This window comes from Prionailurus bengalensis, chromosome A1, assembly GCF_016509475.1.
Source record: "Prionailurus bengalensis isolate Pbe53 chromosome A1, Fcat_Pben_1.1_paternal_pri, whole genome shotgun sequence".
Lineage (NCBI taxonomy): Eukaryota > Metazoa > Chordata > Mammalia > Carnivora > Felidae > Prionailurus > Prionailurus bengalensis.
The window spans coordinates 70,997,029-71,024,001 of NC_057343.1; the positions used below are offsets into that span (position 1 = coordinate 70,997,029).

Below are 26,973 nucleotides of genomic sequence, written 5' to 3' on the forward strand. Positions count from 1 at the left end.
CTGAGTGTGCAGAGTTGAGAGATCAGCAGAGATGATGGTTACAAAGTAGATCAGATGGTTTTCGTTCCCTAACAAACCATTCTAAACCTGGTGATGGGGACGCGTAGGTGGCTCAGTTGGTTAAGCATCAGACTCTTGATTTCAGCGCAGGTCATGATCCCAGGGTTGTGTGATCAAGCCCTATGTGGAGCCTGCTTAAGATTCTCTCTCTCTTTCTCCCTCTGCCCCTCTCCCCCATTTGCACATACTTTCTCTCTCAAAAATTAAAAAAAAAATTTTTGAAAATTAAAAAATAAGTCTGTGTTCATTAAAATTGCTTTGTCAGTTTTTTTATAATCAGACAAATCTTGAGAGTCAATTGTGTGTAAGGATTTACATTAGGTATTAGGAGGATGCAATGCTAAATAAAATACTGTGCTTTCTGACAATTTAATAGACTTTTTAAAACACTGTATAGTTAAAATGTGATCATAAAAATAAGCTCAAAGTGGATTAGACCTGAATGTGAGGGCTGAAAGTATAAAACTCCTAGAAGACATAAGCAGTAACCTCTTTCACATGGGCCATACAAACTTTTTTCTAAATATGTCTTCTCAGGGAAGGGAAACAAAAGCAAAAATAAACTTTTGGGACTACACCAAAATAAACAGCTGTTGCACAGTGAAGGAAACCATCAATAAAACAATAAGGCAACCTACCAAATGGGAGAGGATCCTGCAAATGATTTATCTGATGAGGGGTTAATATCCAAAATATGTAAAGAACTTCTATAACACAACACCAAAAAGCCCCACAAATAATTCAATTTAAAAATGGACAGACAACCTGAATAGACATTTTTCCAAAGAAGACCTGCGGATAGCCAACAGACACATGAAAAGATGCTCAGTTGTCAGGGACATGCAAATCAAAACCACAATGAGATATCATCTTAATCTGTCAGAATGACTACAATCAAAAAGACAAGAAATAACAAGTGTTGGCAAGAATGTGGGAAAAAAAAGAAACCCTCATACACTGTCGATGGGAATGCAAATTGGTGCCACCATTGTGGAAAACAGTATGGAGATTCCCTAGGAAATTAAAAATAGAATTACTGTATGATCCAGTAATTCCACTACTATTTACCCAAAGAAAATGAAAATGCTAATTAAAAAAGATAAATGCACCCCTGTGTTTATTGCAGCATTATCTACAATAGTCAAGATATGGAAGAAACCCAAGTGTCCATTGATAGATGAATGGACAAAGAGGGAGCACACGTGTGCCCCCCCCCGCCACACACACACACACACACTGGAATATTAGCCATAAAAAAAAGAATAAGGAATGAGATCTTGAGGGCACTTGTTGGAATGAGCACTGGGTATTATATGTAAGTGATGAATCACTGGGTTCTACTCCTGAAACCAATACTACACTGTTATGTTAACTAAGTTGAATTTAAATAAATTATGTACTCAAAAAAAGAAATGAGATCTTGCCATTTGCAACAACATGGATGGACCTAGAGGGAATAATACTAAGTGAAATAAGTCAGAGAAAGAGAAATACCATATGATTTTACTCATATGTGGAATTAAAACAAATGACCAAAGAAGACAAGAGACAAATGGAAAAATAGACTCTTTAAGAGAACAAACTGGTGGTTGCCAGAGGGGAAGTGAATATAGGGACAGATGTATTAGGCAAGGGGATCAAGAGTACATTTACTGGGTGTAAAGGGAGAGATAAAAACAGAAGGACCAGGGGCGCCTGGGTGGCGCAGTCGGTTAAGCGTCCGACTTCAGCCAGGTCACGATCTCGCGGTCCGTGAGTTCGAGCCCCGCGTCAGGCTCTGGGCTGATGGCTCAGAGCCTGGAGCCTGTTTCCGATTCTGTGTCTCCCTCTCTCTCTGCCCATCCCCCATTCATGCTCTGTCTCTCTCTGTCCCAAAAATAAATAAACGTTGAAAAAAAAAAAAAAACAGAAGGACCAGTCAAATATCTACTTAGAATATTTAGAGCCCCAAATCCCTTCCTTGCCTCAGATTGGTAGATGGTTGCCATGGCTGTCCTCACCCCAGCAGAAGTCTGGGGTTTTATTCTCTGGAGAGGTCTCTGAACTGCAGAATACTAGGCACATACCCTAACACTAGCCCTAACCCTACCCTAGATCTGAGAAAGTGGCTTCCAGAACACACAATAAGAAAAACTGAGAACCAGCCTAGTTATCCTGGAGAAGAACTGAAACAGTTAAGAATTGGTAGTATTTCTGTAAATGGGTGTGAAGGTAGACATAAAAGCAGAAGGAGTAATTAAATATCTATTTAAAGAGTACTAGAGTATCAGCTGGGTAGATGGATGCCTAGTCTGTTCTCAACCCAGCAGAAGTCTGGGGTTTTAGTCTCTGGAGAGATCCCTGAACTGCAGAATACTAGGCATACCCTAACCCCTAACCCCTATCTCTAACACCCTAACCCTGATCCCCTGGAGAGGTCTCTGAACTGTAGGATACTAAGCACATGGCTTAATTCTAACCTTAACTCTAACCGTAGATAAAAAAGGGAGTACATATGATGAGCACTGAGTAATGTATAGAAACGTTGAATCACTGTATTGTACATCTGAAACTGATGTAACACCATATGTTAATTATACTACTTCAAATAAAAGTAAATAAAAAAGACTAGAATTATTGCCACTAGGTTATTCTTCTCATAATTACTATCCCATTTTGAAATAAATGATCATACAGCTGTTCAAGAATAAGGATTATTTTATGGCCCTCAATCGGATGAGGCTGCCATGCTGTGCCAAGAACTGCGGCACATGCTGGAGGATCCAGGAAGGTGCATTTCCTTCCCTGCTATGGGAGGTACTCTGTCTAGGAGGAGAGCCAGATGAGGGAGGCATATATTTTTTTTTAATGTTTATTTTTGACAGAGGGAGAAAGACAGAGCATGAGTGTGGGAGGGGCAGAGAGAGAGGGAGACACAGAATCTAAAGCAGGCTCCAGGCTCCAAGCTATCAGCACAGAGCCCGATGCACGGCTTGAACTCACGAACCGCGAGATCATGACCTGAGCCGAAGTCGGACACTCAACCGACTGAGCCACCCAGGCGCCCCGTGAGTGAGGCATTTGAAGCTGATCCACTGTTCTGCCTACATACATTGGCTGCCCTGTCTCCATCGTCCTTCTTGGAAGACTGAGAAAGATTGCGTCTGACACATCTCTGTCTCCAGTCCTTATCCAGTGTCTGACACTTAGGTGCTCACTAGTTAGGGTTTTCCCTCTTCTAGTATTTGCTGTATTCTTGTAGATGCCTATAGATGCTGCTGCCATCTTTCAGATTTGTACTGTATGTTTGCTTTCACTCTGTTTTTGGAAGCAGAATTGAGAGGACAATGAGTGATTTTTTTTTTAAATGATCTCTATCAGAGAAGGGAAAATTTTGTGCAAGAGGCCAAGAGCATTCTGTGTTTCCACAAAAGTGGAAATGAAAACATTTCTTGCATTTTTTTTTATGGTAAAGGTGTACTCATGCCACTCACCAAACACACAAAACAACAACAAAACTACAAAGGAAAAATAAAGGCTATATTGAGTCATTACGCCAAGCGTCTAATGATGAATGGGTGCGAGCGTGTTTCCAGACCACTCTCCTCATTCGTGTTCCCTGCCTAGCCCTTGCAGGAATGTGAGTGTGCAATCCTGGAGCTAGTTCCTGGAGATTAGAGACTGCTTCTTACTCATAGACATAGATGGAGCTCCTGTAGCTGGGCTGCTGCCTCATGTAGTGCCCAGGAGATTCACTGATTGACTGAAACAGTGAAACTGATGAAGCCTGTAGGTCAGAGGAGGGAGCTTCGGGCTGCCCAGAGGAGCTGGAGTGGTGGCTACAGGAAAGAATTGGACTGTCACGTGCCAGAAGTGTTTCCTAAGCAGAAAAGTAGAAAGGACATTTAGGTTGAAAGAATGACTTGTGTCAGTGAATAGTCAAAAGAGCCTACTGTGCCCCGGGAGCATCTTTGGGGGTTGAGATAGTGGGGAGGAGCCAGACTGGGGGAAGGGAGAGAAAGACTACATTACATTATACTAATAAGAAACTACACTTACAAGCACGAATTGGAGGGCTTTGCTATTTCTTGCTAATATTCACATTTCCTCTTTGGATCTGGGGTGCCTGTGGAAGGATGGGTTTAAATAGGTGTGTGACATGATCAGTGTTATGTTTTGTGTGTCAACAGTGTTAAGAGATGGACTGGAGAGAAACAAGACTTTAATTAGAAAGACACTTCGTGACTTTTGAGTATGTCAAGTTGAAGGTATCAAATTGAGTTTCATAACCAAGGGGAAGGACAGGCTGACAGTTTGGGGACTCCATTTTCGTAATCGATGCCATGGAATGGCTCGAGACGATAACAAGGAGACACTGGAGTAAGAAGAGACTATGGCGAGCCCTGGAGAGGGTAGAAGAAGAGTGGCAGGAGAAATCTGGGGGACCAGCAAGAACAGGTTTTAAGGTAGGGGGAAGAAGGGGTTTTGAGGAAGGAAAGGCAGGAGTGGGAAGAGTGTCAGGTGCTGCGGTGATATAGTTGGACAGTGTGAGAGGAGACTTTGGGATGTGACCATGATAGATTACATTTGTTGCTTTTGTGAAAATCTCTTTCATTAGATTTAAGTCATTCATGGGAAGAAAACACGGTGGCAACTTTAAATTTTCTCACAATGCCTGACAATTAGTAGATGCTGAACCGCCTTTGCAATAGTTTTAGGAGAGTCAATAAGTGTTTAGATAGTTAGAGTTTTCATAAAGTGTTATATATTATATAAGTACAAATATTTCAGATGTGATGCACATGTAGAATCTAGTTTGTATATCTAAGACCATGCTTTCAGATAGAAATAAGCAGTGTTGCTTCAAATATATATTTGCTATTGGTATTTTGAGTATTATACTATAGTGATTTTTTTGTTTGTTTGTTTGCATAGCCTGGCACCTGTGTTTGCTCTGTTTGTACCATTTTACTGCTCCATACCGAGAGTCCAAGTGGCACAAATTCTGGGCCCATTGTCCATCACAAACAAGACATTGATTTATATATTGGGACTACAGGTACAGTATGCATTTTTATGTTCATGTTTCTTTAGCCAGATCTTTTTTTTTTTTTTTTGGTATGGGGGGGATGTCTTTTTCTCATTTGATCTCCTTGAAAACAATGTTTTTTTTCCCCATAAGTTTGGCTTCATGATCTATATCAAATGTTCAAAGGAAGTGTTACAGAACAAGAACATCAAGGTATATAATGTACTAGAATACTTTCATAGTCTTTAGAAATCTGATAAGAGCTTTCACTGTAATTTGTATCAGTGGAAAATATTTTAATTTCATTGTACAATTCTGTGTAAGTACCTTTTACAAATCACAGTATGAAGTGGAAACAAATGAGACCCGTCAAAAGGTGGAAAGTGGAAATTCACTGTCAAAATTAATGAGTACAGTGTTACAAATAGAGCGCTGGAGAAGAAACCAGACATGCCTTACCAACTTTATAACTTCTGTGCTATATGGCCACTTTGCTAAGTGGTTTGATTCGAAGACCTTTGAGAGTTCCTATTGTTTGATCTAAATTGAAAAAGGTTATGTTCACCAATATCCAGTGCCATTGACCTACGTCTGCGGGGTTCCAGGCCAAGTGACAGAAGATACACGATTTTCATTTTCTCCCTGTAATACTCCTCACTTTTCTTTCATTCTCAGAGCTTTTGATGTGAACTTTTATTCTACTGTTTCCTGCAGCACCATGGCCTTTTGATTCACTGTTAATACTCATAACATTCCTTATCCCACATATATCAAACCGGATACTAGTGTCTCTGTCAAATGCCCTCCTCCCTCCCCTTTTAACCTTTGATATTTCCTCCAACCTGTCTAGCGTGCTGTCAGGTGTTATCAATGGTTCATCTGGGGTGAGTATTTCCTCACCACTTTTACAACTGTTTCTCATGAAATGTATATTCTTCATCTCTCAACCTGCATACAATTACTCTCCCTTATCCTTCCTAATGTATCACCTAATAGCACTTTTCTGCAGTTTATTCTACTGCTAGGATTTGCGGTGGCAATTTACTTTTTTAAAGATTTTAGTTTGTGGGTTTGTTTTTTTTTTTGAGAGAGAGAGAGAGAGAGAGAGAGAGTGAGGGAGAGGGGCAGAGAGAGAAAGAGAGAGAGAATCTTTTAAAAAAATGTGGATTTATTTTTGACAGACACAGAGTATGAGCGGGGGGAGGGGTAGAGAGTGAGAGGAAGACACAGAATCCAAAGCAGGCTCCAGACTCGGAGCTGTTAGCACAGGGCTCAACGTGGAGCTCAAACCCACGAACTGTGAGATCATGACCTGAGCTCAAGTCAGACACTCAACTGATTGAGCCATCCTGGTGGCCCATAGAGAGAGAGAGAGAATCTTAAGCAGGCTGCATGCCCAGTGCAGAGCCCAACATGGAGTTCAGTCTCAGGACCGTGAGATCATGACCTGAGCCAAAATCAAGAGTCAGATGCTTAACTGAGTGAGCCACCCACATGCCCCGCATGTTTACTTTTTAAAAAGAGTTACAGCAGAAGGCAGAATGCGGTGATAGAAGAGTACCCTGGACCTGGGGCAGGAGACCCAAGTTCTAGTTTAGCAAGGAGATGAGACTTGGGTCAGTTTTGAAAACCCTCAGAGCCTCTTGTTGACTCTATAGTGCCTTATATAACTAAAGTTATAGAGCATCCTTGAGGGTGAAAAATGTTGTTTTATTAATTATGGTGTAGGCATTAAGTGGAGCATTATGGAAGGTCTTTGGAGCCAAGTGGACTTTGGTTTGATTACTTGTTTTGGTAGTTATTTGCTTTGTCACTTTTCTGAGCTTCCATTTGCCCATCCATAAAGTGGGGATGATAATGTCTATCTTACAAGGTTCCCTGAAGGATTAGAGATAATACTGTTGGTCGGTCAAGATAATCCAAACAGATAGTAAGAACTAAGTCATTTGGTTCCAATATTAATTAATAATTTCTGTCTCTATTGGTTTTTCTGAGATTGTGAATGTTATCTTTTTCTTTTTTTCCTTTTTTTTTTTTTGGTGAGGTAGAAGTTAGTATCGGGAAATAGAGGTGGAGATGCCTCATTGGCTTTTGATAACATCTGAAGTCCTTACCATAAATGGCATCCAGGGTTCTTTTTGCCTATTCAGTATCAACTCCCACCACTCCCCACCTTGATGTGAATGGGGACCCCTTTTTCTCTAAGTTTCTATTCTCTCCCTACCTCCCACCTCCCTTGACCTTCACATATGTTTCTGTGTCTTTCTGTCTCCTGCATAACACTTTTTGAAGCCAGGGACATTGGATGAATGAATGAATGAATGAATGAATGAATGAATGAATGATTTTAATTATTATCAGAAGAGCAAAAATGTTTCTGAAGGTAGATGGCTTGAGAGCCAGTCATGTAATGCCCTATGCTGGGGGCTGTGGAAGATAAAATGAAGTATGAGATGTAGCACCCTTGTCCTCAAGGAGCCCAGCAGTGAGAAAAAACATACCTACTGTTAAAACATGAGCAGACACAATTGGGACCAAACATGCAATAAGATGAGGGGCTTAAGAGTCCAAAGGAAATAATTTTTTATTGACGGAATCAACGATACGCTCTTCTTACTTGTGTATGAGACATGACAGCTTGGAGGTCATGATCACTGGGCGGCAGAGCCAGACCTCTTGGGTACACTGCCAGCTCTCTGATCTTAGCAGGTTACTTAACCTCTCCGTTTTTATGATTAAAATAGAGTTAATAATAGAACTTACCTTGTAGGGTGATTAGGAGGATTCAGTAACTTTAATATATGAAAAGCGTTAAGATCGATGCTTGGCACATAGTAAGTGCTATGAAAGTGTTAGCTAAAAGCAAACAAACAAAAACAAAATAAAACAACGGCAAAAAAAGTGTTAGCTATTTTATTCTTTATATTTTTAGAATAAAACTACAGAAAAATATTTTTCCACATAGTTTTCATCCTTTTTATTTTCAAAGTCGTTTACACTAGGTAAAAGTATTAAATTTTAGATCAAGGGATTAAATTTAAATTTGCAACCAGTGCTCCTTTCTCTGTAAGGTAGCACTAAGAACAAAATTTGTCAGCCTCCTTTTTGCCTGTACTTTGTCTTCTCTTACCTTTGTATCTCTCTTCTGTTTATGTTTCTCTCTCTCTCTCTCTCTTTTTATAGATCCTTGATAAATGTGCAGAACTTTGAGATTTCCATTTAGCACAGTGTCTATACCTAACCCCTGGTCATGCTTCTTTGTCTAGGAGCAGAAGTCTTCATACACCCAATATAATGGTATAAATATGAACAAACAGTAGGCTCTAGATCTTTCCCTTCTCACAGCAACACTTTGAGTGTCTTACGACTTTTTTTTTGTTTAACCTCAGCACAACTCTCCTATGTAAATGATTTGGAAAACAAAGGGAGAGATTTTATGAGGCTTAATTCTTATTACTTTTGCATGGATTAACTTCAGTGTCATTGTCTAGTTTGCTCTTCCCTGAGTGGTCTGGAATGAGAGGCACAGCAGGTAAGCCGAGCAGCCCTGGACATGCCTGTGTGCCCACACAAGTCGGCCCGTCCAAAATTAGAGTGCAGTGATGAGAAATTAAAATGAGAGAACTGTGGAAACTAATGTCACCTGCCATTACTCAGCACCAGGCATGGGATGGTGACTACGCATTTTGTATGTTGTTGATTGTAATAATTGCTTGGTATGTGGTGTTTTGCTTTGTTTAAATCAATTAATGTCAATTTATAAATAAGAATATGCTTGAATTTAACTTATTTTTCTTTGCACAGGAGTGGGTTAGGTGCAACCAGTCTATTTTAGGCTATAGGAAGGCTGAGAGCTTGGTTTAAAAAAAAGAAAAAGTATATCATTTTCTTTTGGATGACAGAATTGATACTTATTAATTTTCTACTTGTTTATATTAAGAGATACACAATTACTATTTAAATGGTTATCACTGTAGTTACGTAAATAGAAGTATGCTGTGACTGGCGGTTGAATTTAATTTTTAGTTGCCTTTTTTTTTTCTTTTATAGCTTTTCACCTCTGGTTCCTACATCTGGATTATAGCCATAAGTGGACTTGTAAGTGTGATTTCCCTCCCCCTAAACTCACTTTTCTGAAGCAACTTTAGGGAAAATGTCACCTTTGGATTATGGGTATATTCACTGGTCTCCAACATTCTTTTAACTGTGTCATCTCCGCCTCAGTGCTGCTTCCTTAGTAATGCAGAGGGGCCAGTTACATCAACAGTTAAGATGAAGGGGGCCAGTTTGTCTCAGTTTTCAAGGTAATTTTGATGAAAGTTTTAGCTGAGTTTCTTGTTAATTTTTTTTTTCAAAAAAAATTTTTTAATTAATTAATTTATTTGAGACAGAGAGAGAACAAGCAGGGGAAGGGCAGAGAGAGAGGGAGACAGAGGATCCGAAGCGGGCTCTGTGCTGACAGAAGAGAGCCCAGTGCGGGGCTCGAACTCACAAACCTTGAGATCATGACTTGAGCCTAAGTTGGACGCCTAACGGACTGAGCCACCCAGGCGCCCTTCAAATTTTTTTAAGTCTATTTATTTATTTTGAGAGAGTGTGAGCAGGGGAGAGGCAGGGAGAGAGGAAGAGAGAGAATCAGAAGCAGGCTCTGTACTGTCAGCGTGGAGCCCGATGCAGGGCTCTAATTCATAAACGGTGAGATGGTGACTTGAGCTGAAATCAAGAGTTGGACCTTTAACTGACTGAGTCACCCCATTGCCCCTCTTGTTACTGTTTTTTAAAATTACCTTAGCAGTTGGACTCATAGTAGAAAAAAAATGACAGAAAAAATTGAAGTTGGACTTACTAAAAATAACCAGAGATGTTCTTGTTTTGTGAAGAGACATTGTCATGCAAGGGGAAAATAAGGCAAAATGGAAAGTCAGGTGGACTAGAACTGGCAGGAGAATCGTCTGGGTGGTGGCCAGAGAAGGCGGCAGAGATGAGCTGAAGGGTTTGGGCTGCGTCCTCACCTGTGCACTGGAATGGCTTCATCCCACCCGTCCCCTGCTGTGCTATTTTATCAAGCATTTGTCTTAAACTGTATTCATGAGATATTTAAAAAGAAATCTAGAACGTGAAGTTGTTTTATTTTTCATCCATAACTTAAATTTGTACTCCCAAGCTTATATAAAAATAAGTTTATAATTAGTGTGTATGGAATATAGTTTTAATTTTTTTCTTGGGGAAGATTGATGAAGAAGGGATTCATCGTGATATATATAGCATCACGGGGAAAGGATTTGGAAATAACCATGCACTCCCCTGCAGATTTTTTCGGTGTTATGATTTAGTCTTATTTCCTGGTGGGTGGGATTTGGGCCCCTGTGTTGTTACTTTAGACCTGCTCACCTCTCCTTCCTTTATGCACTCTGTACAGTTTCTTCTGTGTGCTCATTCTTTTCATTTACAATTTAGTCCTTCATTCTCCAGGCTGCCAGCCCACATCCTGAGGGTTGAAGTCACTTTGTTTCCGCCTCCAGAAATACCTGTCTCAGGCACCCAGATAACAGGCCCACAGAAGTGACCTCCATTATGTGGTCTTCAAACCATCCAAGCCTCTTGTGTTCCTAAGACTTCATAGTGACTGGTGACAGTGTGGGATCAGACTGCATCTGTAGGGCATGGTCACCAAGCTCTCTCTTAATCTCCTAACCTCCTCCCACTTGAACTGTCAGTTTGATTAACAGCTACTTCACTAGCCTGCAAACAATAGATAGTGCGATGCTCTCATAATAAGAGCAGCATGATGGTCTACTATTTCTTTCCTGATACATTTTGTTTCTTTTAGCAGTAAATGGTCTTGAGTCCTGTTTTCAGTATTTTCCTGAAGCATTCAAGAATTTGAGAAGTACTGGACTGACTATATGCTATTTCACTGTGCTGGTTTACTATTGATTGATTGGGTCGTATTATCCAAACACCCTTCTTTAATCACTTATTATGTGACATTTGTTTTGAAACATTTCATTTTGTTTCTTTATTGTTTTCAGACTTCTGGTTTTAAATCAAGTGCTTGCTATCACCCCAGAAAGTTTCATTTTGTGGCATTCAGTGCTCTAGAATTGGAGGTTGCATTTTTTCATTTCTTTGTAGTCTTTTTAAAATCTAAAATATGTGTGTTGTGATCACAGTCTTTTCCAGTACATGTTTAACAGGTAGTAGGTACTTGTTTAAATTTCTTACAGGGGCGCCTGGGTGGCGCAGTCGGTTAAGCGTCCGACTTCAGCCAGGTCACGATCTCGCGGTCCGTGAGTTCGAGCCCCGCGTCAGGCTCTGGGCTGATGGCTCAGAGCCTGGAGCCTGTTTCCAATTCTGTGTCTCCCTCTCTCTCTGCCCCTCCCCCGTTCATGCTCTGTCTCTCTCTGTCCCAAAAATAAATAAACGTTGAAAAAAAAAATTTAAAAATTTCTTACAGTTAAGTTTTTAATTCCAGTATAGTAAACATACAGTGTTATATTAGTTTGGGATGTCTTGTCGTGATAAGAACTGTGTGATGTATGGAATTGTTGGATTTTTTCTTTTTAAGAGTCAGAAGTTTAACAAATTTTTAACATAAAAATCCCTTAAGAAGAGTAAATAGAGGGGCACCTGGGTGGCTCAGTCGGTTAAGCATCCGACTTCGGCTCAGGTCATGATCTCACGGTTCGTGGGTTCGACCCCTGCATCAGGCTCTCTGCTGTCAGCACAGAGCCTGCTTTGGATCCTCTGTCCCCCTCTATCTCTGCCTCTCCCCAGCTTGTGCTTTCTCTATCTCTGTCTCTCTCAAAAATAATAAACTTAAAAAAAAAAAAGAGGAAGAAGAAGAGTAAATAGCATTGCACAGTATTTGGAATATAATTCCCAGAATTTAGCATTTAAACAGTCTACCTATTCATGAACACCTCTGAGCCCATTGAATTTTCACTTTTTTTTTTTTTCAATGTTTATTTATTTTGGGGACAGAGAGAGACAGAGCATGAACGGGGGAGGGGCAGAGAGAGAGGGAGACACAGAATCGGAAACAGGCTCCAGGCTCTGAGCCATCAGCCCAGAGCCCGACGCGGGGCTCGAACTCACAGACCGCGAGATCGTGACCTGGCTGAAGTCAGACGCTTAACCGACTGCGCCACCCAGGCGCCCCTGAATTTTCACTTTTAACAGTAATTAATTCAGCCTATGTTGACCTACAATGAACACAAATCTGACAAATATTCATTTCAGTTTTGTTCTTCATTATTATTCCATCATAATTAGATGATATTATGTTTATTTACAGTGATTAATATCAGTGATAATCATAGCCAGTGTTCCTTTCCTTCATGCCTTACAGTAATGTTGGTGCTTGTATTGAATTTAATGAATATTTTATTTCTGACTTTTTCCAAAAAAACATGTTATTATTATGAAACATTTAATATAATATAGTACACTTTAGATATGGATAATTATAAAGGATATTAAAATTATTTGTGAATGTTCGATTTACACATTACTTGATTATAGAATCAGGGTCTGAGATTCACAAGCCACAGCTTGTCCCAGATGTCTGTTGCTCAACGTGACTTCTCTCCCATGTATATCAAGTGACTTCCCTTTTTTTTTTTCTTAATCCTACATCAAATGCTAAAAAATAAAATAAAATTCTTACTACAAAAAGAACTGCACAGATGGTATTGAGTGTTCTGGGGGCATATTAGGAAACCTGTTAATGAAATTTCACCTTCCAGCATTGAAACCAATAGTTCTCCTGACATACTGTGTGTGTTAAGGAAGTGATTTTATTTCAATCTGGCCATTCTGTGTTGTTTAGGAGAAGGAGCTTTTTTTTGAAAAAGACATTTGTGTAAAACATAAGTCATGTGTATCTGCTGTCATAGAAACCACAAACTTTACTCATGCTTTTCTGGAAAGCTGCCAACTTCAGATTTATTTTATTTAGCTACTGGTGGGTTTATTTTGGGTAGGCTAGTTTTTAATCTCTCCTTGTGTTATTTATTCTTGCATGATTATAAATGTTTCTGAATATAAAACTTTAAAATACCTCACTGACTGAAAGGAGAGTGGTTGATAGAGTTGAGTCAGGACAGCACTTACTTAAGTAGGAGCCTGCTTTCTGTCTTCAGTGATGTCACAGAGAAAAGGAGGACTAAATTTTTTTCCTCGGTTGAGAGGGGAAGAGTATTTAGCTTTCCAGGGGCAGTACTAAGTCAGTTGCCTAGGACAGTTGTCACTCTTCAGTTCTGTTTTGTGATCCAGCCCAGATTCCACCTGCTGCCCAGAAAGGGTCAGGGGCATTCAGGTTTGCTTAAAGATTACTTCGAGATTATTCACATGTGTCATGAATACGTATTTTATGTTGTATTGTTTCTCCTTTGTTAATTCTGGTTTTTAATACCAACATTTAATATTTAAAATAACAACCATTTCCATTCCATAAAATTGTAATTGGAAAGCTTGGCTACAGTAGCCAAGTGAAATATCTCAGTGCAAGCACGAACTTCGAGGTGTTAGTGCCCACCTGCTTCCATCACATTTTCACTGTCATATTTGACTGTCTTCTTAAGGTCTCTGGTGAGCGGCCTTCAGAAATTGGGGGCATTCTTTATATAGTAACAAGTTCTCTGGTCTTGTTACACATTAATACTTTTTCTCCTTAGAGACCATGTTGTTTCCTTACTGAACTTTATTTAAGTTCTTTCTGTGCTTCTGCAGAGAGCCTTTGGGCCATCCGTATCCCTGTACTTCTTCATTTTCTGCCATTTTATGAATCATAGAGTAGTGAGTCATCACCACTGGGATGTACCCTAATTCTCAAAAGTTGAAGTCTCAGGCCTGAGCTGATTCTGGAATGATTAAAACAGAAAGAGCCTGCTTTCGCCAATTTTCTTTTTACAGTTCATATATTTATCGTCATTTGGTCCTCTTTTGAACTCTCTGGGGACAAATTAAGAGACAGGCCTATATTTTTCAGACTCCAGGCTTATCCCCTTCAGCTATCCTTTGCGGCCTGCCTGTTTCCTGTGTTCCTTCCCTGTTCTCTACAATATGTCAGACTTTGATTAGCTTATGATCAAGCAACCTAATGGGAGAAAAAAAAAATCTGCCCTACCCAAAAATAGGATTAGAAACATAGATTGATGGCAGATTATTTAGAACTTTGAATGTGGTTTGAGTTTGTTTTTCCTTCCGTAGGCATTGGGGATCTTTAAAGCTTTTCAAACAAACAAAAAAAGCCTCACAATGGTGGGAGATTACAGAAGTCTCATTAGGGTTTGTAAATCATGAAAAAGAGGAAGGGAAAAGTGAGCAATCCTGTAGAAGTCAGGATGCCTCATTTGTGGGCTATGATTGCTTTTTTACTCATCCATCCACAATAGTTTTAAAGAAAAAAATATAAGACATTGTCTTATGGTAGCTGAAAAAGAAAAAGCATCAGACAGAACCTTATGGATTTTTTAAAAAACAATGTTTATTATTTGAGAGAGAGAGAGAGAGAGAGAGAGAGAGAGAGAGAGAGAATCCCAAGCAGTGATGCAGCACTCGATCCCACAAATGTGAGATCATGACCTGAGCCGAAATGAAGAGTTGAATGCTTAACCAACTGAGCCAGTGAAGCGTCCCCAGAACCTTATGTTGATTGGCTTACTAAGTCATGGTATAACATTAAGGGGAAAGCTTATGGAACTAGCATAATCTGTGGAGATCTAAACTCTTTGGAGTTAAGTTTGGAGCCCTGACTACTCCCTGATGAATGAGAATGGTGTGTTGGGTCCTCTGTTCCTTTTCCTCCTTTTTGTGTCTTTTTCTTCTCTTCATGCTTCCTTTTTTTCTTTCTTCCCTTCTGTTTCTTCTCTGGATTGACCAAAGAATGGTACAATAGAGTTGGTCCGAAAACTCATCTGATGCCTGAGGTTTTCAGTTCATTGAACTGAGGGCAGACCCAGCAGAGAGAAGTCAAGGCTGGATAGAGCTGGGAAGTTGGCTGGGCTTGTGGAAGGGCCATGTGCAGAAGTGTAAGACGGTAGTGACTTCCCAGGAACATCGAGACGTACAGGGTGCCTTCACCTTCTTGCAGTTAACATGGTGCTTATAATCCCAACACCAAATGGAGTGCTTATCGGCGTATCGCACATCACAAGCACACGTTGTCTCTCTCGTATGGATTCATTTGTTCCTCCTCCTTTAGCCCGCTTTCCTCCCCTTCCTCTCTCTGCCCCTCTCACCCATCCTGACTGCATGTAGCCAGGACCTACTGAAAGAACCCTTTTGTCCTCTACCATGGCGTGACAGTTGTCACTGAGTTCAAGGCTGACAGTACGAAGGTCCTGTTAGGCGTCCACAGGGAGGGAATGTCCAGTAGGCTTGATTTTTACATGCTCAGTGTAGAATCAATGAACTTATTATCACCAGTGTCTTGATAAAGCTGTCACAGAAGTGCTTATAAAATACAGGTGTTAAATTTTTATTGCTGCACTTTATCTTTCACCTGTAGGCAAACACCTAGCCTCCTTTCAAAATTTGGCCTCATGTACCAGTCTGTCCCCTATGTGCCATATACTTCAGAGAAACTGGCTAAGTTTGACTCTTCCCGAACATCTTGTCCTATCTTGGGATTCTGTGCCATTAAGTCGTCACTTATTCTTTACTTCGTACCATGCGCTTGTAGGAGATTATGTTATTTCTTCAGATACTTTTGCTTGCTCGAAGTATGTGCTGCCCTTCTCTAGTGGGGGCCACCCTGCGGGGCTTCCCGTGCTCTGTCAACATCAGCCTCTACTCTGTGACTCAGGTTAGCCACTAAACTGTGAGCAGAAGTGATGCATGCTTCTCAAGCAGAAGTTCTGAGAACCACTGCACAGCTCCACCATTCCTCTGTTCCCTTCGCCATGAGAAAAGCACGTGCCAGACAGAAGCTACTCCTTCAGCCCAAACCTCAGAATGAAGGGGACACATGGAGCATGGCTGTGCCGACATATAAAATGAGTGAAAAATAAATGTTTGCTGTAAGCTGCTGAAATTTGGGATGGTCTGTTCCCACAGCATAGACAGCCTAGAGAAAGCAGACTAATACAGCTCTTTTCCAAGCACTTTATAAATATTATCTTTTTTTTGTTTAATGTTTATTTGTTTTTGAGAGAAACAGTGAGTGAGTGGTGGGAGGAGCAGAGAGAGAGGGAGACACAGAATCTGAAGCAGGCTCCAGGCACTGAGCTATCAGCAGAGAGCCCAATGTGAGGATTGAACTCACGAACCGCGAGATCGTGACCTGAGCTGAAGTCAGACGCTTAACCGACTGAGCCACCCAGGCGCCCCTATAAATATTATCTTAATTAGCATTTATAAAAACCTGATGAAATAGGGACTGTTATCCCCATTTTATAGATGAAACAAACAAAGGCACAGAGGATTAAGTAACTTGTTAAGAATACAAGCTAATAAGTAGTGAAGACAGAGTTCAAATGCAGGTAGTCTAGCTTCAGTGTCTGTGCTCCTAAGAGGTAGATTTATATAACCACATGCAGTTTCTTCCAACTATATCCCTCCTTTCACCCTTAGGTCCCTTCTTTTCCGAGCAAAATCTCACTCATTTAGGTCCTGACTCTGAAGCTTTTTCTGAGTCATCTTGTCTTTCAGTTTAGGAATTAGACAGTATTCTTTATAATCCCAAAATAATCTATAAATAATTATTGGGTTTCAAAATTCACTATTCACAGAATTCACAAAATAGTTTCTGTGCTACGAAACATTACTTTGTAATGCTTTGTGACTGTCAGGGTGCTTTCAGTGTGTACTACCATACTAAGTTGTTAACACAAGCTCTGCAGTGGTGGAGAAACCGGGCTTCCCAAATGGGAAATCAAATATTTCAGAGGTGGGGCAGCTGAAGTTCTGACTGCACAACTGATGTGTGGTAGTGCCAGGACCAACGGCCAGACATTTTGTCCTAGTCCAGTGGGTCCAGGGCCTCCCATTGCTCCTTTCAGGGCTCTCATCTATGTCAGTTTTAACCACAAGACATGCACAAAGTTACTGTTAGATCCTCCCTAGACTACACCACTAACATGGGGCCCTGTTCATTGTCAGTTGTAGACATGAATCAGGAGGGAGATCCTGGATATAAAGAAATTTTAAAAGTACCCAGCAGTGCTGAAAGACACATGTCAACAACTTTCTGTAACCTTTGTTGTGAATTTTGTGGGCTTATCCCATTGGCAGCCCCTACTATCCTGATGTGAAGAACCCAGCAGGGGCGCCTGGGTGGCTCAGTCAGTTGAGTGTCCAACTTCGGCTCAGGTCATGATCTCACGTTTTGTCAAGCCCCACGTCAGGCTCTGGGCTGACAGCTCAGAGCCTGGAGCCTGCTTCAGATTCTGTGTCTCCCTCTCTCTCTGCCCCTCCCCCGCTCAGGCTCTGTCTCTCTCTGCCTCTCAAAAATAAAGAAACGTAATAAAAAAAAAAATTAAAAAAAAAAAAAGAATCCAGCCTATTGCTATACTTGTTCTTCTAGGATTAAGATATTTAACTGGTTGTCCTTATAATGGGTTAAAGGTGTAGCTCAGGGGCACCTGGGTGGCTCAGTCAGTTGAGTGTCAGACTCTTCTGTTTTTTGTTTTTTTTTTAATGTTGATTTTTGACAGCTGACAGCACAGAGCCCAGTACTGGGCTTGAACTCCAGAACCATGAGATCATGACCTGAGCAGAATTGGACACTTAACCAGCTAAGCCACCCAGGCTCTCTGGGTGTCCAGCTCTTGAAATCGGCTTAGGTCATGATCTCACAGTTGTAGATCAAGCCCCACATCAGGCTCCACACTGAGCATGAGCCTACTTGGGATTCTCTCTCTCCCTCACTTTCTGCACCTCCCTCTCAAAGAAATACCAAAAAAAAAAAAAAAAAAAAAAATTACAGCTGAAACCGGTTTCACCACCTTTCAACAAATAGTTCCTTGCTTTGTGTTTCTGGCATTGTCATGTACAAGAAAATGAAATTTAAAAGGCTTTGAAAAAGCTGAAAGGATAATTTAAAATATATTAACCTGGAGGCACCTGGGTGACTCAGTTGAGCATTCAACTCCTGATTTCAGCTCAGGTCATCATCTCTCGGTTCATGAGTTTGAGCCCCATAGGGGGCTCAGCACTGGCACTGTGGAGCCTGCTTAGGATTCTCTCTCTCCCACTCTGTATGCCCCAGGCCCGCTCATGCGCGCTCTCGCTCTCTCTCTCTCTCTCTCTCTCTCCCCCAAAATAAATAAACTTCAATAAATAAATAAACATTTAAACATATATATATGTATATATATTGGGGTGCCTGGGTGGCTCAGTGGATTAAGCGTCCAACTTTGACTCAGGTCATGATCTCACGGTTCGTGAGTTCGCACCCTGCATCAGGGGCTTTGTGCTGACAGCTCGGAGACTGGAGCCTGCTTCGAATTCTGTGTCTCCCTCTCTGTCTCTATGCCCCTCCCCCACTCACGCTCTGTCTCTCTCTTTCAAAAAATAAACATTAAAAAAAATTAAAAATATATGCACGTGTATATTTTAAATATATATTTTAAATATGTGTGTGTATGTGTGTGCACGTGCATGTGTATAATGTAGTGCTACTGGTCAAAGGAGAAAGAAATGAAGATGAGGAGGTTACCAAAAAAACACCCGTACTTGTAAATTTTAGATGATTACTGGTAGATTATCATGTCAGTTGCAGCACAGAGCAGTTTCCCACAAAGTCTTCTCATTGTTTTCCTATCAACAGATGGCAACTCTTCAATCACTTTTGATTATCTCTTTAAACTGTTTCTTGGTTGCTTTTTTTAAATAGAAGTGTCCAATGTTCCTTCCTTTTTGGGGCTGATTGTGTTGATATTTCTCTTCTATCCTAATGATAGCCTGTGGGAAAGGACTATGGTAAAATCAACACATGTGATTTTGAATTTATTAATTATAAACAGTGGCATAGCTTACTATCAAAAAGTTCTGTTAGTTCATGTTAGCTGGGAACATTTTCAATATATCAGAAGTGTTTGTTGCTGAAGATTGTTTTTAGTTTACCAACGTCCCACCTCTTATAAAATTGAAAAGAAGATTAATGTATCTAGAAATGTCTGGATCTTTCTAGATCTTCACATTCACTTTCTCATGAAAACTTCTTTTTCTCCAAAACTTTTATTAAAGTGTTATTTATATACAATAAAATTCAGTTTTAAGTGTAAATTTTGGTGAATTTTGGTAATTGTATACAGCCGTGTAACAATCAAGATAATTATATATGGTCAAGTGACCAACACTACCATCAAGGTAGAAAACAGCCCCCTCACCTTGATGATTTTTTCATTTCTTTTTGCTTTTGCTCTCTGTCCTCTTACCAACTGCCATGCCCAGGTAACCACTCATATTCTTTATGTCATTTTAGTTTTGCCTTTTCTAAAATTTCATATAATTGGAATTGTATAGTGTGAACTCTTTTGTATTTTACTTCTTTCAGGTAACATGATGTTTTTAAGATTGGTCTTATTACTCTCAGTCCTTGTTACTGTATTAACCTGTAGTATGGTTGTACCACAGTTTGTCCATTCACCAGTTGATAGACATTTGGATTGCTTCCAGGTTTGAGTTGTTAGGAATAATGCTGTGTTGGACATGTTTCCACTTCTCTTGAGTGAATATCTGGGAGGAGAATTGCTGAGTCATGTGATACATGTATGTTAAACATTATAAAGTAGTACAATATGATTTACCGTGGCTGTCTGTTGTCCATTTCCACCATCAATACGTGAGAGTTCCAGTTGCTCCACATCCTTGCTAGCACTAGGTTTTGTCAGCTGTTTTAACTTTAGCGATTCTAGTTGGCATGTAGTGATACCTTGGGTTTTAATTTTCATTTCTCTAATGACTAATGGTTTGAACATCTTCTGCCTGCTGGCCATTTGTGTATCTTCCTTTGTGGGGTATCTGTTCAAATATTTTACACACTTTTTCACTGGGTTACATTTGTCTTATAATAGTTAAAAGGATTCTTTTTATATTCTGGACATAAGCCCTTTGTTGGATATATTTTGTAAAAATTTTATCCCAGTCTGTGGCTTGCCTCTTTGTTTCCTTAATTATGTCTTTCAGTGAGCAAAAGTTTTTAATCTTGATTTAATTCAGTGTTTCAATTTTTAAAATAGTTTGAGCCTTTGGTGCCTTATTTAAGAAATCTGTGCTAATCCAATTCCACAAAGATTTTTATTCAATATTTTCTTCTAGAATTTATACTTTCTGCTGTTGTATTTAGGTTTGTGATCCCATTTGAGTGTAATTCTTGTGAAGTAAGAGCTGAGGTATATTTTCTTCCATACAGTTATCTAGTATCATTCTATCACCATTTGTTGAAGAGACTCTTTGCTCCTTTGCATTACCTTGGCACCTTTGTTGAAAATCAGTTAACCAGTGTGGGTCTCTTTCTTGAGTTTCTTTTCTATCCCAGTGATTTATATGCATATCTTTATGCCAATACTGTCATATGTCATAGTACCATACTGTCTTGAGTAATTTTGCTTTATGTTAAGTTGAAATCACATAATGTCAGGCTTCCAATGTTGTTCTTTTTCAAAACTTGTTTAGCTATTTTTGGAATGTTTACTTTCCATATGCATTTTTAAATCAGCTTATAATTTCTTTAAAAAAAAAGTAGGTAAGGTTTTGTTTGGGATTTCACTGAAACTATAGATTAGTTGGGGAGAATTGCCATTGAGATTATTTGAAAATGTGCCCACAAATCCTTTCAGAATTCAAGAAATGGAGTTTAATTCCCCTCTCCTAGAGTGTGGCCTGTACTTAACAGTTCACTATGGCAGAAATGATGGTGTGTGACTCCAAAGAACAGGTCATAAAAGACACAGATGCTTCTGTCTTGCTCCCTCAGATTATTTGCTCTGGGGGAAGCCAGCTGCCCTGTCCCAAGGACACTGAAGCAGCAATATGGACAGGTCCACATGGCAAAGAACTCTGGCCTCCTGCCAGCAATCATCACTAACTTGCCGGTTGTGTTTTTAAGCTACCATGGAAGCTGATCCTTCATGTCCAGTCATCATATGAGCACAGGTAGTCTAACATCTTAACTACAGCCTTGTGAGAGATCTTGAACCACAGTCACCTAATGAATCTGCCCTCAGATTTCTGACCCATATATACTGTGTGTATAACGACTTCTTATTGTTTTTAAGCCACTAAGTTTTGGGCAATTTGTTATTCAGCAATAAATAACTAATATAAGCATTTCAACAATATTGGGTCTTCCAATCCATGAATATGGTATATTTCTAGATTTATTTAGCAAGCCCTTAAGTCCCCATTGCAGTTTTTAAATTTTCAGTATATATAGGCCCTGCACTTCTTTTAGTAAATGTATTCCTAAGTATTTGTGGGTTTTGATACTATTTTAAATGGAGTTGTTTTTATAACTTCTTTTCTAATTATTTGTTGCTGGTATATAGAAATGCAGCTGATTTCTATATATTGCTATTGTATCCTGCAGTCTTGCTAAATTTATTATTTCTGGTAGCTTTTCAATGGATTCCTTAGAGTTTTCTACATACATGATCATGTCATTAAGAAATACATTTTGTTTATATGTTTGTTTTACTTCTTCCTTTCCATTCTATGCCTATGTTTTTTTCTTACTGCATTAGCTAAGACCTCTGATACAGTGTTAAATAAAAGTGGTGAATGGATATCCTTGTCTTGTTCTTGCCTTAGAAAGCATTGGGTTTTTCACCATTGAGTCTATATCTGTAAACGCATAATTCGTCCTACATCTTCACATTCATTTTGAGTTTATTTAGGAAACAAGTTTCAATATAAGTCTGTTTTCTCTTTATTTTCTTAAATCAGTTTATGAAAGTGAATGTCATTTTAAAGGGAGATGATGTCCTTGTTAAAAGGAGTATTGAAAGGGATTTACGTTAATACACCTGATTAAGTTTTTCCCACATGCTGAAGACGCTCATCTCCTGACATACTTTTTCCTTAGTAGCAGAACCTTCATCTCATTTGGGGCAATATTGCCTCCAACTAAATAAAATATCACATTTCCCAGTTTCCATTGCGTCTGGGTATCGCCATCACATTAAATCCTGGCATCCTGGCCAGTGAGCTGTAAACCCACATGTTGGTGGGACTTCTGGAAAGGCTCCTTAAAGTAGCATTTGTCCCTCTGTCCTCCCTCATTTTCTTCCCTCTGCTACCTGGAATGCAGTTAAGTTAGTTAGAGCTTTTATAACATGAAGGAGAATAAACTTCTGTATATAAGCATTGTTATTTGTGGTTTTCCAAAAGGAGTTTAGAGCAGCCTCCTAAGACAGTTTATTTAGAAACAATCTGTGGGGCACCTGGGTGGCTCAGTCAGTTGAGCATCCAACTCTTGATTTTGGCTTGGGTCACGATCCCAGAGTTGTTGGATCGAGCCCTGCGTTGTGCTCCATGCTGAGGGTGGAGCCTGCTTGGGATTCTCTCTCTCCCTCTGTCCCTTTCCCCTCTTTCCTCAAAACAAAGAACAGAAAAGAAAAATTCTGTGATCAATCTAATTCCATCCCTTTTCCAGTTTAACTTCCCAAGAATCAGGATACCCAGTGCCTTAATCAGATACTTGAAAGTGGTATTAGGGGCACCTGGGTGGCTCGGTCGGTTAAGCGTCCGACTTCGGCTCAGGTCATGATCTCACGGTCTGTGAGTTCGAGCCCCACGTCGGGCTCTGTGCTGACTGCTCAGAGCCTGGAGCCTGTTTCAGATTCTGTGTTTCCCTCTCTCTCTGCCCCTCCCGTGTTCATGCTCTGTCTCAAAAATAAATAAACATTTTAAAAAAAATTTTTAAGTGATATTAAAAGAGAGGAAAGCTACAAGAAGTTCATCTGAATCATTTTTGCACTTGACAAAGAGCAAGATTGCAAGACGCTTTCAATAAGTGCGAAAGTCCCATGATTCAGTCTGTTATGAAAAGAATAATCATTTCATAATTAATCACAAATGGCAGAAATAACTTTAGGCAATTCTAATTTGCATACATATTCTTTGGGTTAAAAAAAAAGTAATTCCAAAGTTTCCTCCTTTGTTTCTTTTAATGAAGAAAGGGAATAGGTAGATGTAAGTTCTGTTAAGAGAAAAGATTTTCTTTGTTTTGCTCCCTGCTGTATCCCAGCATTTAGAACACAGCCTGGCACATTGTAAATGTTAAGTATGTGTTGAGAGAATAAATGCTGGATGAAAAGCCTCAGTCAGTCTTGTTTCTTTAGGACCTGAGTGCATATGAAGTCCCTATGATAGGGTCCCGGTGCCAAGGGACGTTTGTTCCCTTGGTTCGTCCCTGTCTTGTGAATGTAGCGCTTTCTCCCCAGAAGAGCAGCTCCTGGTGTTTATCCTATTGTCCCATTAGAGGATAGGTTTCTGAATGTTGGGACCATGGCTGACAGGACCCCAAGGTGCAGTTTGCTGTGTAGGTCTCTGTTCAGCCACAGCTGCCTGCAGAAAGAGATCATTAAACACCTGGGTGGGTGTCCTTGCCCAGTCATGGTTTCTCACCTTTGTCGGCTGTGGTTTCATGCTAATATTGAGCAGGACCAGAGGACACTTGAGGTTTACTGTCTATGATCAAGAGGGTTTCACCTACTGTATGCCCGGCAAATTAAATTCTTTATTTGCCCGATGGGCATTATTTCATGGTTCCCTTTCTAAAAGGACTACTAACCTGAAAAATCAGCATAAGTGTAATTGATGCCCATGTTTACTAATGGCCTAAAAGAAAAGCATTGCCTGAGTTTTACATTCTCAGTTAGATTTATGAGGTAATAGCTTCTGTTAGCTTATGGGGAGCTCCTAGCACTAATCCAGGGCTGTGGCCTGGCTCTTTGGTCTGTGCTTTCACCTGCACGTGGCCTAGAATGCTCTCCTGACCTCTGGGTTTCTTTTCCTGGGCCAGGATTCCTGATTCCTGCGGCTTGAATGCTCTGATTCTGGCTCTAGCTGGCCTTCCCAGGACCAAGCCACTTGTTCCATATCTGGTCATCCTGGACCTCAGTCCCGGCCTTCCCGAGACCAGTGCTACTGCTTTGTCCCTTGTCATTGGGCCTGTCAGCTTGATCTTGGGCTTCCTGCTCTGAGGGCCTAACCGGAGCCCCTCTGTTAGTGTTTCCCCTGGCCTCTCGACATGCAAATTTGAGCATCTGGTCTATTTTTAAAGCCTCTTTTTCTTTTTTCCCCCCCACAAACTGTGTGTTTCGAGAAAACTCTCATTCAGAAGTCCCAGTACGTGATAGGTTTATGAGATTATGAAAATTAAAGTTAAAAGTAATGTGTAAAGGGACACCTGGGTGGCTCAGTTGGTGTCCAACTTCAGCTCAGGTCATGATCTCACAGTTCGTGGGTTCAAGTCCCACATCGGGCTCTGTGCTGTCAGCTCAGAGCCTGGAGCCTGCTTTGGATCCTCTGTCCCCCCTCTCTCTCTGCCCCTCTCGTGCTTGAGTGCCCACACCCTCTCTCAAAATAAGTAAACATTAAAAAAAGTAATGTCTAAATGTGGTGTAATAATAATACACTCTGAAAGCTCATGGTAGTAATGAGATATATAACTTAGGGAGAATTTAATGCAGGCGTTCTTAACTTCCCCATCTTGTCCTAGAAAAGGGTGGTGATTATCAAATATTAATAGGAGACTAAACTGCCTGAGCTCTTCATATTTTAATCCTTTGTGAATAGCTAAAACATTTATGAATAGCATTTTATTTATTTGACAACTTGAGGTCATACTGGTGTACCAGAGGCATAGACAGGTGAATCTAAAATAACGTATTTATTTTTGTAGAGCCATTCTCTCAGCAAATACTTAAAGGATTCTTACTATGTGCCAGACACTGTTCTAGGTGCAGTGGTCAAACGGATCAAAACCAACCACATTTCTTCCTCTTCCAGAGCACACATTCAAATAGAAAGCGCACCCTTCCGATGAAATTTAAGCAAATGACCACAAAAGCCCTGTTTTATCCCTGCCAGAATTTACAGTAGTATACTTATTTATTAATGGGTTATAAATTGTCCTAATTGTTCACAGGATGGTCCTACTAAAACTGAACACACAATTTTGGTGAGTGTATCCATGATGGTGGGGGGCAGGCATAGACATGGGCAAGAGAGTGAAAATCTTTAGCTTTCGTCAATTCTTTGAAAGAATCGGTAACTCCCCTACTCTGCAAATTAAGAACCTCTGCTAAATTGTGATCTCTTTAAATAGAGGCAAAAGCTGTGGATTTTTATTATTTTACCTAATTTCTGTAAAAAACATGATTACATAAAGCAAAAATGACACCATATTGATAGTATGAAGTATATAGGTGTACTATATAAGACAAAAAGTGGCATTGGATAAGGGTGATGTTAAGTGGGACTAAACTCTTGCAAGTTTCCTATATTTTACTTGAAGTAATTCAATATTAACTCTAAGCACATTGTGGTAAGTTAAAGATGGATTCTGTAAGATCCCTATAGCAAACACAAGAAAAATATGCAGTGAGATATTGCTAAAAACAAAAACAAAAAAAATAAATTAAAATGAAGTACTAAAAACTATTGTTTTAACACAAAAGAAAAATAGGAAAAGAGAAACAACAAAAAACAGATGAGACAAATAGAAACCAAATAGCAAAATCCAACTATATATCAAAGTAAGTACATTAAGTATGAAGAGTTCAGCACTCTAATCAAAAGGCAGAAATGGTCAGACTGGAGTTAAAAGTCAGAAACTGCTATATACAACCTACAGAACACACTGTGAACACACACACACACAAAGGTTGAAAGTCAAATGATAAAGAAAGATATCATGGAAACAGCTGAAATGCCACATTCATATCAGACAAAGTAGGTTGCTATAGGAGTATTACTAAAAACAAAAAGGGATACTTTGTTATGATAAGGGTCAATTATATGTGTGCCTAATAACAGTTTCCAAATACATACAAGACATTAAAAGGGAAATAAAGGGAGAAATAGACAAACTCACAATCATGGTTGAGGCTCTGAATCGAAAAAAGCAAACATTTAAAATTTTTTATTTAATTCAAATCTCACAGTTCTAATTTGGTCAATTATTTTCCTATTTTGTTATGTTTATAACATCACATTGCTATCTTCAGCAAAATCAATGCAATACAGCCCCATTTGCTGTTTTCCTTCCTACCCAGATCTTTAGAAAAGGCATTTCTAATTCCTTGCCTCCAATCCATTATATGTTTTTGCCATAACACTTCCTATCTCTTTCCTTGTTAAGAAAAAATTACACACACACACACACACACACACACACACACACACAGATAGTGCTACCCCCACAACTCCCCTCTTCCCCATCCTGCTGTAGAAGAAGCCACTCTCCGTGGTTTTGTACTTACTATTTGTGTCCATAAATAGTCTATACTATTATTTTGTGTTTTGAAATCATGGGGAAAGATGGCTACAATGTATGATACATTTAAAAAATATATTAAGGGGAGTCTGGGTGGTTCAGTCGGTTAAGCATCCGACTTTGGCTCAGGTCATGATCTCACGGTTCATGGTTCAAGCCTCACGTCAAGCGGCGTGCTGACAGCTCAGAGCCCAGAGCCTGCTTCCGGTTCTGTGTCTCACTTTCTCTCTGCCCCTCCCCTGCTCACATGCTTTCTCTTTTTCTCAAAAGTAAATAAATATTAAAATTAATTAATTAATTTAAAGAATAAATTAAATAAAAAATATATGAACACACATACACCGAATTTATTTTAACTGCTGTTTAGTGATCCCTTGGATGAATAAGCCAGTCTTTTACCATTCATCTCCTGGAGATACTTTGTTTCATTTCCTAACTGTTAAATACAGCACTG

At 39.8% G+C, this 26,973-nt stretch overlaps 1 protein-coding gene across 2 annotated transcripts in view; it reads left to right on the forward strand.

Annotated features, from left to right (window-relative positions):
* The window catches only part of UBAC2 (UBA domain containing 2), a 173,695-nt gene that overhangs the window by 105,688 nt on the left and 41,034 nt on the right, over window positions 1-26,973 (forward strand). For both annotated transcript variants that reach the window (XM_043582266.1, XM_043582270.1), the window contains exons 5-6: window positions 4,975-5,098; window positions 9,119-9,166. In XM_043582266.1, coding sequence (XP_043438201.1) covers window positions 4,975-5,098; window positions 9,119-9,166 — 172 coding nt within the window. The remainder of the gene's footprint in view (window positions 1-4,974; window positions 5,099-9,118; window positions 9,167-26,973) is intronic.